A 15,773-nucleotide genomic window follows, 5' to 3' on the forward strand; every position below is an offset into this window, starting at 1 on the left:
ACTGTGTCACCAGTCCTCACTGCAAAGTCAAAATCCATCATGTGCAAGTGGGACTGTGCATCCTGCTCCAACTGTGCCCTTGGAGTTCTCAGCAAAAATGCCTCTGCAGTTATACACACACTGAGGCTGTGACAGCAATTTGTCACATTTTACAGTTTACAATGACCTCATTTTCTAATGATTTGTTTTGACATTTTCTTTGCCTTAGCATGTAAGCCTTTCTGAAGCATTCTGCATCCAAACACCTTTAAAAGCCGTCCACAGTTAAAATGACAGGAAATACAGTGGAGGACTACAGTAACTCAGACCAGAAAATGAATGTCAGGGGCACAGAAGATAACTATTTTCCTATCCTAAAACAAACCCACCAACAAATAACAGCCAAAACCAGAATTCTTAATAGGGCTTAACCACTCTCCCCTTCCTGAGAGAGAAGGTGCTAGCACATGCTGTGTTTTGGCTATCTCAGAAGTCATTCATGGGACAGAATGATGCTGAGAATCATCACAGTCAAAGGGAATTTGACCCATTCCCTGGCAAGAAATAACCAGCTAGGCAAACAATGACAAAAGGAACAGCACCGATTATATTTCTGAAGGTGGTGTTAAAATTGTGCCATATGACAACAAGTTCCTGTTCAGAGACAGAAAATTCTTGTAGCATTTAGCTTTGAGGATAATCTGCTATGTCTTTCTTAAAAAGCACAATATTGTGTTCTCAAGAATTACATCGATCCTTGGTCAACCATGTGTGTGTAATAAAGACAAAGATTTTTTTCCGCGGTTAACTCTCCTCCAGAGAGATGGAGCAAGCAAACAGCTTCATAAGCAGCAAGTCAGACTGGGTCTGTAGACATGACAGTTTTACTCTTGGCTCCTTCAAATTGGACTGTTCTCTTCTTACTATTTCCCACAGTCATCCCCCTGAAACTGGAGACAATATTCGCTTTGATAAGAGGGCACTTTTGAGATCTGTGAATGAGGAGAGTTAACTATTGCAGTTATTACAGAAATTGATACATTTTGCAATAAAAGCAAGAGCAGGAAGTATGTTCCTCCTCAAGGCTCATTAGAAGGAATGAAAGTGAAGTTTGTTCTATATTGGTCACTAGAAAATCTATATGCCTGTCAGAAATAGGCAGCATGATTATCATCCATCATGTGCAGTCTGTTTTTTCACTCTTCCCTGGGGAGCAGCATGGACAAGGAGAATTTTACTTTGCTTTCTGGTTTCTTGCTTTGTTTTTGTTTTTTAGGTACATGTTGATGTATACTTTATACCCTGTACACTGATAAGTGGAAAGCTCATAATCCTCTTTCGTCTTGCTGGGAGATGGAATTATAGTCTTTGGTGGGACAATATACCTTGCACAGAGAGGGTCTAAGCTATGCCAAAGAAATACAGTTTTTCTCTCAATACTGTCAGACAATCTTTCAAAGGACAGTTTCTGCTTCTTCCTGGCAATACCTTGAATGCAAGATCTCAAACTTGATCTGAAATTCTGTGGCAAGCCAGCATGGCATATGAGGAAGTGGTGAGAGGTACTCCCAAGAGCCTGTGCTGTTGCTAGCTAGCTTTCCAGAGTAACTAGCTACCATCTCAGGCACAGCTTCACTTGGGATAATGTATGTCTGAAGTCCAGCTAAGAAGCTACTGCCAAGATCAGCTGTCTTCTAGGCTGGAAGGAAAACTAACCACCTGGAGGGTGAGAAGGGACCCCTCTTTGTGCAACTCTTTCCTTGCATCTTTAGGATGACTTTGCTCCTCATGTGTTTCTACTCAGACTGCTGGACTGTACACCCTTCAGGGCTTAAAAATCCTTTCACAGCAAGGATTCCTGAATTTAAAAAAGAAAATTTGGTAATGTTGTATATTTTTATACCAGGTTGCCAAAACTTTTCAAAAGATCTAAAATCTGCAACCTTCACACTCATTCATAATCCACATCTCCTTCCAAAATTGTCCAGTTCCTGTTTTTTTTTCTATTCCACTCTACTTTCTTCCCAGTAGACGTGTGGGTTTAGGTATTTTCTTTTCCATTAATAGTCCTAATAATTTCTAAAATTCATATTCTCATCATCTCTACAACAGAATTTTTTGCACTCCTTCCTTTTTGTACACCTTCATTTCCCCAGTTCTGCTTCAGCTAATTTTCTTCCACTCACCCTCTCTCCTCTGCGTTCTCACAAAATCTCACTTCCTTCTAAGCTTTTTGCCCTTTCAGTTATCTTCCTTGTCTTCAAGTCTTTTCTCTCTATATAATATGAATCATTTCCATATTACATCAAACTATTAGTTCAATGACATTTTGCACAGAATAAAAAACCTGAATTTATGTCAAAGGTCAGGATTTTAGCTCACTTCACATTGGTTTGTATCTGCTTGTATTAGGAGCAGCACATCAAGAGGTCCAGCGTTTATTTTCCTATCACCTCTCAAAGCATTCTTAGTGGGCATACCATTTCAACTTACCTCTTGCATGCCTTTTTTTATTAACTGATTTTACTTATTTGCAATAATGACATATACCATCGGCAAGTCTTCCTGCCATTTTGCTGGTTGACAACCAGTCAAGGATGTATCTGGTCCTTTGTTAAACATTAATGTTGTTAGAGTTAAGCTGACCCTCCCTTTCCCAAGTACTGTAGAAGAACAGTTTGTCTCAAAGGCCAAACTCACAGCACAGTGCTTTCTGCAGTCTTCGGATTTTGATGGCTGTACGGTAGGCAGAGAAGCGTACGTTGTTCAAGTCAGCTGAAACAGCAGAACAGAAATATGAGCAGCCCTAAAAATAATCTGGAGGTTTCCTTTACATGAATTTCACATTTTGGAAGAAATCTGATATCACTCCTTTTCTCTTCTCTGCAGTGAATTAATAGGATATAACAGAACAAATGAAACAAACTGAGAGGTTGGGACCTCAGTCCAATCCAACTTCAGGGAAAGCCTCCTGACTCTGGCAGTCCAGGGCCTTCAGAGATGGGCACACCAAAATCCTAACATTATGTTGGTGCATGTAGTACATATACAATAGCGTTTTATATACATATTAAACAGTGTTAAGTACTTTCCAGACAAGTGCTCAAATACAGTATGTTTCTCAAATAATTTACAACTCCATCAGATAATATATAAGAAACAGAAGGCAGCAAAGGTCACAGTAACAGAGACAAAAAATGGTATTTTAAGCCATAATTTCTGTGCCATGAGTTTGTAAACAGTGCTTTGAAAGGGACAGTAAGATAACCATAAGCTCTATTTTAAAAACTGATGGGTATTGTAACATTTTTCCTCACTTAACAGTATTTTACCCTTTCGCTCCTTAGAAAGAGATCTTTCACAATAAATGTAGATGTTAGCAGGGCACATTGAACTAGTTGTACCATCATATGGTCTAGCTTTTACTGAAAGCATAGATGTTCTGTTTTATCTGGAGAAGAGAAGGCTGCGTGGAGACCTCATAGCAGCCTTCCAGTATCTGAAGGGGGCCTACAAGGATGTTGGGGAGGGACTCTTCATTAGGGACTCTAGTGGTAGGACAAGGGGTAATGGCTTTAAACTTAAACAGGGGAAGTTTAGGTTAGATATAAGGAAGAAGTTCTTCACAGTGAGGGTGGTGAGGCACTGGAATGGGTTGCCCAAGGAAGCTGTGAATGCTCCAACCCTGGAGGTGTTCAAGGCCAGGTTGGACAGAGCCTTGGGCAACACAGTTCAGTGTGTGGTGTCCCTGCTCATGGCAGGGGGGTTGGAACTAGATGATCTTAAGGTCCTTTCCAACCCTAACTATTCTATGATTCCAAATATCAGTTCACTGCAGAATGGCATCCTGCTTTAAACACACAGAGAGCCAGCACCATTGGTAATCCCTAGTGGATTTAAAGAAATAAACAAGATAACTGCATTACACCACAAAGTCAGAGCATATTGTTCAGAATTAAAATTACTGAAAGGCAATACACGTGACATGATCAAGGCAGGAGTTTTCATGCAACGTGTGTCTCATTGCAAGATGGGTAATGCTCTGTAATACACAACTGGGACAGGGTCAGCAATCAAAGCAGCTTTTACTCATGGAATGAATATCACATAATGGTTTATTTTAAGAAATTCACTCACCTAAGGACTGGAAGAGATCAGTCATTTTAGGATGATCCCAACAGGTTGTCTGTGTCTCATGACTACAAAGGAATGAGGTAATCAAAGTTGCAGGTAACACACATACATACTTCCAAAGAACAAAACCCCAAAGATACTCTGATTTTCTGTTTAAGTGGCAAGAAATCCCTCAGCTCTTTAATTAAAATGCATGATCCAAGCCACTTAGCTCCTTGATCTTTCAATCACAAACTTAAACAGACAACAGCCCACCCATATTTAACAATATTCACTTTTGATTCTAAGTGTGATTGTATCAGTTGAACTCTGACCTTACAGCAAAGAGGCACACTAAACTAATAAGGTAAAAATGCAAAATTTCCTGGTGCTGTAGCACAATAAAAATATTTGTAAAACCACTGTAAAAATAAAAAGCACTGAGGTTTTATTTCAAACTTCCTTGCATATCCGAACACACGTATCAGAACACATACAATGATTTTAAGCTTTAACTGTAACACATCATAGAATCATTTAGGTTGGAAGGACCTTTAAGATTGAGCACAATGGAAAGCCTGATCACTGTTCACAACGCCAGTGAATAGGTATCTTCATTTAGGGGGTGTGTTCTACACTAGTGCTCACAGAACACACAGTGAATAGGCAGCAGTACTTAACCCACTGTTTAGCACTGCTGTTTCAATTCACCACAGTTTCAAGTATGCAGCCATAGGGGTCAAAACTTGTATTATATCACGTCTACCGAAATCTCCTTTTCTACAAGCCACATTTTCTTGTATTTATCAATATTAATTGCTGAAAAGATTGCACAATTTTGCCTTGCAAAGTATTTACATTTGAATTATATTTTTAAAGAAAACTAATTTAGGGAAATTACGTTAAAAAGATCTTAGTATTCCCTTTAAAAATTAATAATGAAAAATAAACGATGCTAGGTCAGCAAATCTAAAAGTAATAAGCAAAGAATACCATGTATTTCACCTTTGTTTCCTTTTAAAAATTGTTAATATGCACACATTTTCTCCCTCCCCCCCGCCTCGGGAAGTATGCAGGTTCCATATACAGGTTGTAAATAATGACTTTTAATGGCACTTTGCCATTAAAATCAGTGGACTGTATCTTCAGTTGGAATATATAAATGGCTGTACCTCAGTGACTGCACAGTATTTTATCACCACCAATTATTTTTTTTTAATTGAAAACCCCAATTAAGAAAGAACCCTTTTATGCCAGGTAGTACAGAAAAAAAGGGCTAGAGACATGACAGGTACTACAAAGGGAAGGCAGGCTCCAAGCAAAGTAAGTGCAGAGGGCCCTTCTTCACGTTACTCTTTGATATTCACTAGTGGAAAGTGCATGCAATAGGTCTCTGCACAGGGGATATGATCTTCACTTTACACTCCATACACTAGTGTGACCTTTCCAGCTTTGAGTCTGGTCTCCACAGTCAGCTTTTCCCTGATATTAGGCTTAACTCTCTGCCGTGGGTCTCATTTGTATGTGTGGCATCGTCACAACTTTGTGAAGTGTTTTTCATGGAAGTTCATAGACAAAATATGTATCTCCTATTCATACAGTTTAGGTATAAATATTTTTTCCTGCTCTTTGTGATTATTTTCTAAAACGGCTGAAAGTAGGGAGAAGAGAGAACACATTTTCCCTGAACTTAAACTTCTATTTGGCTTCAGTTTGACAGTAAAACATGAATTGCATTTATGTTTCAAATTCTAAATGAGGCTGCCAAGGCTCTGACATGCTGAGCTCTGGAGCTAAGGCATACCATATCTAAATCAGTGTTTTTGCAGTTTCTAGAAAGACTGCTTTTGAAACAGCACTATGTTTATCCTTGTCCAGAAAAGTCATTTCAAAAACAAGAAGCTTGACAATTACTTTCCTGGAAGGGGCACACCAATAAATCATCATGAAGCCAATAACAAAAAAGGATGTATCTGGGTTTCATGCTGTGCCAGGGTAAAGGCAGCTGACTGTCCAGCATTCTCAAAAACCCTGGCATGAAAAGCCTACACTATATCAGAAAGAGCAACAAATACAGCCTCAGTAAATAGAAACAGAAAATATAATGGGTCATACTGATCAACTTATTAAATAAACTCAAAACTAGTCCTGAGGCTGCTGAATATCTGCAATATCATGTTAAGCAGGATGCCACCACTATCATAGTGACAATTTAGAACTTATTTCTACTGACAAAACCCATTGCAACTGCCCACAGAAATGGATCCAACATGCAATTGGTTTAATAAAGCTTGTTTTAAGGAAATTGCTTCATCTCAACTTCCCTGACCAAAAAGTCTGCCCACACACAAAAAAAACCCATACTCACAAAAAACCCCAAACCAACCAACCAAGATTAGTGCTTTTACTATGAACATCAAAAGTGAAAAAGATTTCTTAGAATTTTCTAAGAAAAGACTGAATTAAAACACCTTCAAACATCTATGTGAAGGTAAGTGGCAGTACTGTGACAGAAACTTTAAATATAGATGTATGTAAAAATACATTTAACTAATTTAAATGCTGAAATATTAGTGCAAACACTGCATGTGAACAATACGCAATTTAGCAGAGTCAAATCCTGTTCACTGCCTTAGAAATTATCATGTCAAAATTAGCCATGATGGTAAGGACTTTGCTGAATCACAGCCTTTATTTCTCAGCTATTTTTTGGCATTAAAAAATATGTTTCCATGAAAAAATCTATTTCCTGCTTGTGGGGTTTTACTAGAACCAAATGCCATTCTACACAAACAACAATGGACTGATAGCAGAAGTTGATTGGAAATGCTTTTTTTTCTTGCAGTAAATAGTTAAATTGTTACAGGTACAGAAACCTTTTCTCTTTTTTTTATTAAAAAAAAAAAAAGTTTATATACCTGGATAATTTCTGGCTTTCCCCTCTCTGTGCCCCCCCTGAAATATACTGATATACTCCAGTACGCATCTGTAATCCTTAATTAGGATGTGGGCAGATTTAATTGCAATTTGGATTCCAGATTCTAAGTAATTTATAAACCCATATGTAATGAATAAGAGGTGGCATTACCAATCAAACTTAATTTCCTTAAATCAGGTTTTCAAGAAACAACAGTTTCATTATTGAAACTGTCTGCTTTAAGTACCTAGTTTCAGTAGCAGCTTTATCTGAAAGACTAAAAATCAGTTCAATTGTGACCACATGCTGTCCAGAAATGATGTTATTTTTTATATTTTGTGCATGATTAACATGAAACAGAAAAAAGTGGAGACACCCAAAATGTCTGTATCCTGCATCATCATCATGTTTCTCCATTTAATGTAGTAAATACATGAAAAGCTGAATTTTCTCTTTACAGAGAAACACAGAACATGAAATTTATACCTAATAATAACCAGAAAATATTGTTATGTTTCTATTTTTATTTGAAAGAGAAATACATTTGTGTCAGACTGTGCATAGACTAATGGGTTTTGAAAACTTGTAACTCAGCTCTTTCGTATGCCACATGGATTACCTGAGAACGGAGGCCCAATGAACATCATTTTGGTGGAACTGAAAAAAGGCAAGAAAGAATCCCTTCATCCAAGGTTGTCCATAATTACCTAAAAGTCAGTACTACCTGACAGCTGCTAAATGACTACACAATGTGAACATGATTGTGCTAGCCTAATCCCAAAACACCTAGCAAGGAACCACCCGTAACAGATAAGCAATCCTGTATAGTGATCCAGCAGGGAAGAAGAAAGGGCTCAGAGTGAGTGAATCACCAGATCAACAGTCTGTTCAGGTCAAAGGAGGCAGCAACTCCATTGATGTGTACAATGCTACTTCCACCACTGAACATATTCCATGGATAGGTTTCATTTAAGACAGAATTCACCCAAGCCAGACTACTCTGGACAGAGCTGAGGAAAAAGACATGTGACTGGAAATTTAAAAAGAGCTGTAGAAAACTGGGCGAGAGGGGAGGAATCAGTCTGAACAGCAACATTTCCTAATGCAAAGTTTTGTTTGAGAACAATTTCATAATGTGTAGGGACTTTTATGTGGATGCAAATTGATTTTCACAGGAAGAAAAAATGGGCGTGCAGGTAACTTTCCTATGCTACAAATAAAACTGTCAGAGAAAGAACTCATTTTATTAGGTGCTCCAAACAGGAGGCATGCAAGACAAAGTGCTTTCTGGTGATTTGGTTTGTAAAGCAGCTCTTTGAAATAAAATCTTTCTCTGCTGTAGCTATGGTAGCTTTTGTGTTAGATGCAAGACTAACGCAAGCAGATCATGCACTGAGAAATGTGTTCAGGAACTTTACAGTATTGGGTGGTCTGTAGCAGCTGAGACAGACTTGATGAAACTGGGGGAAAAATTTCTGACCACAATCTAGTAGCTCCTTTTATGCAACTTCGTGACATAACAACCTACTCGGAAATACATGCATTGCAATAGCTATAATGGCCTGTCAGTGACTGCCCAGAGAGTAAAAGCAGACTTGGATGTACTCATGCTTCTCTGATACTTTGCTCAGTAAACACAAATAACATCAGACCTACAAAACCAAGGAAAATGATAAAGAAAAGATTATACACTTTCTGTGTATGTATTTTACATGCACATATGAAAGATGCCATCGTTAGAACAAAGGACCAGAAAGTGATAAATTAACAGAGTTGCTAAACCAAGGTAAGCAACCAAGGCAGTATGCAATTCATTCCCAGAAGTGCTCCAGTCATTTCCTGAAGATTTCCAGGCAAAATGATTTTACTACATCATGAAGAGAGCTCCAACTTAATTCCTCAGGAGGTCATAATTTTTGGTAAGTCCCAGAAAGTAATTAGGTAGAAGTGAACGGATCATTTTAACCACAGAGACACACAGGAAGCCGTAAGGAAATTCAGCCCTCTTATCTGCCAAGAAAGTGAAGAAATCCCATTTTCTGTATTTTTCCACAGAAAACAATCTGTAACTTCCAGTGATGGAAAACTAAACCTGCAGAATCTAGTGGAAGAGTGGAAATCTAAATTTGGAAAGATGCTAAAGTTAAAAGACAAAAGATGACATGGTAACTTGTGAAAATACATGAGAACATTTTCTGAACTTCAGAACAAGCATTTAGCCAAAAGCAGACAAATCTACTGAGTCTTCCCTCTCTGTTACAACCACTGTGATAGTTCTGTCCCAGGTCACAGTGACGCTCACACCAAGGAGCACCTTCTCTGGCAAGTACTCTACTAACTTCAAGAATAACTACTTGTAGAGTGAAGTGATATTTACTCTGAGTTAAAGTGAATAACAATTGGGCTCATTATTCATCTTGCATGTAGATGGGACTGGATAGAAAGAACTTTTAAAGGTCCATAGGAGCCCAGGTCACAAGATTTCATTCTGCCCAGTGAGTGGAGTACAGGATTTCAGCTATGACAGAAGCGAGTAGATCTTATTAGGCAGGAACACAAGTGGTGCAAACATGTTACATCTTCCCACTTGTTTCAGTCAAGGGAGAACTAAAAGTGTTTCACTGACTGAGCTACGAGAGAATCATTCAGTGTTATTTTTTTAGTGGTTAATATAAAAAGTCTGCGTTATTCAGAGTCTCTCAGCCCTGTTCTGCAAAACTTAATGATGCAGTATAAGCCACAGAGCAAAACGTGCATCCATGAATAGATTACATGACGCAACAGTGTAATTTAAAGTCTAAATGCATTTGTGTATATCTCAGTAACTAAAAATAAACATTATAACCATAAAATATTCCACGTTTTAAAAGCTACATATTAATGAAGTGCTCTAAAGCCTAAATGACAAACATTTACCCTTGCAATCTGTTTCTTATCCATTATGTTTGCTGGCAGCTTTCTAACTATAATTGGCAAAGATAATTCATGTTAAAAACACATCCTGGTTGTAAATACAGAATTGAGGAACAGCTAGCTTGTCATTTAACTTGTGATCTCTAGAAATAAGAGAACAGTCCTGTTGAAATGAATGAAGATGTACATCTCCAGGTGTTGGCAAGCTGCCCATGGAATTGTGGGATGGAAAAAGTAAAATTCAATTCCTTCTTTTTCAGCTTTTTGTCTACATGAAAGAATACTAGAGACAGGTTTCTGGGGTTTTTATCATTTCCTAGCACAGGCAAGGTCTAATGTTGTGTTGATAATCACTGGCAAACAGCACAAGATCAGACACTGAAACTGTATTCTGGCATCATGTTAAGCTGCTTTCTGCTCCTGTAATCAATTTGCACAAAATGTTACCTGAAATAAAGATCTTTACCGAGCAGTAAAGAATCAACAGCACTCAGAACTCTGACTTTGCTGCCACTGCCAAATTTCAAATGGCATAACAACACGTCCACTTTACAAATGTGCATGGTGCTTTATCTAGATATACATGTTTTCTTTTTCTTTTTAAGCCCATTGGAAAATACTGTTTTGTGAAAAAGAGTTGGCATAATGCATTGCAAGGCTAATTGCAAGGCAACCTAAGTAGAGGTTGGTGGAGCAATATATATGCAGATATTTTGAAATCCCTCCGGAGAAAATGCATTTCTTTAATAGGAAACAAAGACCAGCATAGGAACTAGTAATTGAAGAAACTCTCAAAACCTGAAACCTCTATTACCTTTTTCTGCAAATTTTTTTTTTTCCCCTTTTCTAAGGGAAATACTGCTATAGGAGGGGATAAAATGGGATTTTTAAGATGTCAGTGATGCCAGTCTCTTTGAAGGATTCCAGGGTGACTATGGAGTTTGATACTGATCAACTTCATAATTACACCAAGAAATTGTTCTCCCTATATAATGCCCTGCATGAGATTAAACTCACTGTGACCCTTTCTGTATTACCCTTTTGTTTCTTCTGCACAGTACAAATATGCAATAATTTATAGCAGTGAAAGGTACACAGATGAAGAATGCTTAAATTACTGTTAAAAGAACAACAGTAAGAAATGCCAAACTGACTCCAAAGCCACCATGGTGTTCTGGCATGCAAAAGACTTCTTTCCCTGAGACGCTGCTCTCTATGTGTGTAACTGCAAGTTACCTCTGGCGTTAGGAAGCAAACAGAATAAATGCTGCTCATCTGAAAATGCAGCCGTCTCGCATCTTTTTGACATTCTCCTTACAGATTCATTGCTACATAAAGTAATCCCTCCTGCTTTCTAGTTGCCGTTCCCTAATTTTTTTTTTAGCTCCATTCTCTGTGTGCAATAAAACTGTGAAGACTGCAGTATTTTATTTATTGTTTTTAATACTCATCTTAACAGAGGTAGAACTACATCATCATCTGCAGCTATGTCACTTTCTGAATATTGTACATTTCTCATTCAAGGACACTCAAAAAAAGCAATCAAAATGAAGTAAAGGTATGAATTTATGGTTGTCTAAGAATAGTGTATGTTCTCATTCAGAATTAAAGTAGCCTTTAAGGCTTCAATAAGCATTTATTTCCTTTTCAAAATTAATTAAAAAAAATCTCATTTTTCAGTCACCAGTCATTGAATGATACTTTTATTCTCCTTGTTCTGGCTTTTTTTTTTTTTTTCTTATCCCATAAAATGAACTACTGGTACCTTAAACCTTCTCCCCGAATATACAAATCTTGCTGTAAAGACAGTAAATATAATTGCTCTTGAATTACAATTATTGAGACTCATCATAACTGTTTCTTTCACTCGTGTTTCATAAAGGCACCTTGTTCAAAGATGTTAGTACAATTAAACAAAAGAGAAAAATATTCTTTACCTCTGCCCCAGAATTTATTTCTATATTAAGAAATCAATAAACCATTAAATCCTGTAGACTATTCTCTTGAATTGTATTACAAAAACCTCATGTAATCACTACATTCAAGTAATTTTTTTTGTGTTGCACTGTTTTCCTCTTTTCTTAAACTATATCTGAAATTTGGGAATGGAATAAAAGAATATTTAAAGCTAAGAGTACTCTCCAGCCTGACCAAAGCAAATGAGGTTCAGAATCAGCTCTTTTCTGGTTTATTTTCCACAACTCTCTGTTTTATCTAGCTGCTGCTGCCAATATTGAAGTTCAGATCAGTAAGCAATAAGAAGTGAAGGAAACTGCCAAGGTCATGCTGCTTGTCAGACTGTGGAGGTACTGAAATTCAGTATTCCTCCTCATGCTTTTTAAAATTAATAAATCCTAGTGGCTACATGTGACATCATTCTTCTCTATTAAGACACAATAATCATCACATTGCATCAACAGTGTGTATCATGTTGAAAGTAGAGGAACATTACTGGAAAAGTCTTTGACATGCAGTAGTTAATTCTTCTCACTTCATTAAAGTCATCCTCAAAATAAACTAGTGGTCTCTGCTTTTATAAAGACCTTGACTCTCACAGAACTTGTGCTACACTCCTGCCCCTTTATCCTGTGCAAGACCATTATAACAATTTCTGAGAGATGTTAGGGTTTGTTTCTCAGCCCTGACTGGCTTCGTTCCCCAATCTAGCTCTAGCTCAGCCAACACACTACTACCAGAGCAATCCCACTGTATCAGTGGATACTTTGCCACCAAGTTGTGTGCATGTGGGACTTCACCTAGTGCGCACTCTGTACAGCCTTACTTTCTTGTGACCTAATTGTGATAAAAAAACATTTCTCAAAAACTGAACTCTCTCTAGGCTGGAGTAAGGGACATGTCCAGAAATTTAAAAAAAAAAAAAAAAAAATCAAACACCACCATATTACGAAGTATGAAAAAAAGATATATGTACATGAAATATGGTAGTTAAAAAACTTTGCTTTGCTCAGCATAGATCGGAAGCTTTAATCTTAGCCTGTTTCATCTGTTGTGCTGGGAGGACTATCCATCGTATCTCTATCCTCCAAGTTTGAATGTGCTGGGGAGCTCCACAGATCCCCCCACAGTCCAAGTCACATGCAGTGAACACTGCCAACTTTAGCTACCAGGTCTGATGAAATAAAGCAGGAACATGAGTTGCCATTTTTCAAAGCCCACTAAGCACATACCCACAAGGAAAAAAAAAAGATTCAGGGCAGTTTTCCTCTTGCTCTCTGTAGTTTGACACTTCAGTGTTTTCTTTGAATTACTGCTGTAGGGGTGACCATTTTCATTGTGCTGCTGCCTGAGTCTGGGCAGTCACTGTGCTTCCACATCCCGCCTCTGCCCTATCCTCTTCCACTCGGGACTAAGGGAGGAACCTCTACTGCCAGGTGTCACAGCTTTCTGTTGCTTCCTGAAAAACTTCTCAGCAGAGGCACAAATGCCTCTATAGAGAATCCAAGGATATTCACAGCAGGTTTTCCTTTTTCTACTTACTACTCAGACACTTTAAAAAAAACATTAATCTTCATGTCACAGTTTAAAATCAACCATCACACCTCAGGAATGACAATAACAGATTTGATCAACATAGTTTTACTGTTACCTGCTCTTCAAAGATCTCAAGCACTCATAAATTGTTTGAAGCACAAAATGTGGCACTTGGATTTATGACAGAGTGATATGCAGTAGTAGTAAAAAGCCCTCACTGATGTTCTTTAAGAATGAATGATCTGCAGGTCCAACTCATAATCATCCCATTGACTTAAAAAACACTACTTTTTTTACAAGTTCAAACCAATAACATTTTAACACAGATTTCCTTCAGCCTAAAATGAACTACTCTGGGTCTGGCTTACTATAACTGTACCTTCTTAAAATTTCATTTACCTCTCTGGTAAAAAGCTATCCTTCTCTTAAAGCTTCAATCTTTGACCTTTGAAGTACTGGCAAACAGTATATGGATAAATATTGATGGAATGAGAATACCCAAGTTAAAGACTGCTCAGAGTAGAACACATCAAAATCTCCACACTTCCACAACTAAGTATTCCTTACCATTTTCAAAATAAATATCTCAACCACTGCGCATAAGAACCAAGGTATTTGTACAATTTTTGTCCATATTTACATTAATGTTAAATTTACCTTAATATTAAGCATTATAAAAACTTCTATAAGTTAAACAAAACAGGACAGTCAACACATATCTTATTTCTGAAGGAATTTTGTACAGAATGATGAATGGCCTCTATAGATATTAGCCACCACTGTTCTGCTACAGGTTCTAAACGTTGCATTTTAAAATGCATTGTGTATTCAGCTTTTTTTCCTTTACTCTACAGTTTATTATACTCTGGATGAGCCACACACATAAGAATAGCTCGAATACCAATACCATATAACATTGTAGCATCTCTGCTGTTTCCTGTCGGTTTGAGTGGGCTTTTATGTTAAGGTTTGTCATTGACTTATTTTTACATATTTCTAAATTATACAATTTTCAAAGCAATAAACACAAAAATATATGTTATATGCAGTTTCTCTGTAGAGAAGCTCTTGATAACATTTGTAGCTATTACTCAGTACCTATGTTTTTCTACCAGGTTGTGGTGATAAGACCCTATGTTATGCTTAAGGAAGAAAGAATCAAGGCAAACTTACTTGATGTAATAGGGCACTTTGTTATGTGAAACAGATCTCTGCCATGGAAACTGTACTGAGGCTGAGGAAATAAAGAAAAGGTGATTATTAGAAAGCACTTTAAAAAAAACCAAAAAAACCAAACAAAAACCCAAACAAAAAAAACCCTATCTTTATGTTTTTATTTTACAATTAAAACACTTAAATGGGAACAATTAAAATTTCCCCGACAACTTTCAGTAATTAGAAAATCAGCTGGAGAAAACAACATCAATCTGTCATGATCATTCTAGGCATCTATTTGAGGCCAATCTGGAAAACAAAACAAATGTGGTGATTCTATTTCAAAGAAGCACAATATATTCTGAGCAAGCAAGCTATCCATCGGGTGAAAATGGAGACACTGGTTTTCCTACCACAATACAATTATTATCAGTTTAAGGTTTGAAAATAAATGCTTCCACTATTATAATTAATGCTCTGCAACAGAACAAAAAGGAGAAATATGAACCTTGTTTTTATTGCTTACCAACCTTAGCTCCTATTTGCAACTCAAATTAATATTGATTAACACTGTATCACCACCAAAAAAAAAAGGCATTAAAACCTGTCCTTGGACTCCTTGTTGATCAGCAGTAATCTTTGCAGAATTTATGCTAGTCTGATACATGAACAAATACCATCCATAACATCAAGAAACCTTCTGCACACTGAGTTACAAAGGGCATGAAGTCATACATGACACTGCAACTCTGCTTATTTAAAGATCCCAGGAGAGAAGAGGGGAAAATTGTTCAGGCCTACAGGACTGCTGGTGCACAACTTAAAAGCAGCTATTTACTGAAGAACCATAGGTACATATGTGTCCTACCAGAAATTACTGGGCTAGTGCCTGGTGAATTAGGGTTTCATTATAGAAGAAACTCACTTCACTAGATTTAATGGAGAAGCAGAGACTGAAAGAACGGGTAGGAATAACTGATCATCACAATGGAAGGAATTTAAAGTATACACACATGCCAACATTTCCAAGACAAAAAGACTACTCTTAGGTACTAACACCGCTTCTCAAAAAGCTGATAAAAATGAGACACAGCTTTGATCCACGCTGGGTCTCAAGTAATTAAACTCTCAATTAATGTAATTTTCTGCAAGCATGATTCAATTTAAAGCTCATTCCTCTTTAGGAAAAAAAAAAATTAGAATC

The 15,773-nt window shown here is 37.3% G+C and overlaps 1 protein-coding gene across 1 annotated transcript in view; it reads right to left on the reverse strand.

Moving 5' to 3' along the window:
* Window positions 1-15,773, reverse strand: part of LOC104404131 (utrophin-like) — a gene marked incomplete at its 5' end in the record, with an annotated part of 86,393 nt that overhangs the window by 53,706 nt on the left and 16,914 nt on the right. The window contains 3 exons of the mRNA XM_010012483.1: window positions 2,680-2,754; window positions 4,117-4,178; window positions 14,588-14,648. Coding sequence (XP_010010785.1) covers window positions 2,680-2,754; window positions 4,117-4,178; window positions 14,588-14,648 — 198 coding nt within the window. The remainder of the gene's footprint in view (window positions 1-2,679; window positions 2,755-4,116; window positions 4,179-14,587; window positions 14,649-15,773) is intronic.

Source organism: Nestor notabilis, unplaced genomic scaffold (genome assembly GCF_000696875.1).
Source record: "Nestor notabilis isolate BGI_N333 unplaced genomic scaffold, ASM69687v1 scaffold4494, whole genome shotgun sequence".
Classification (NCBI taxonomy): Eukaryota; Metazoa; Chordata; class Aves; order Psittaciformes; family Psittacidae; genus Nestor; species Nestor notabilis.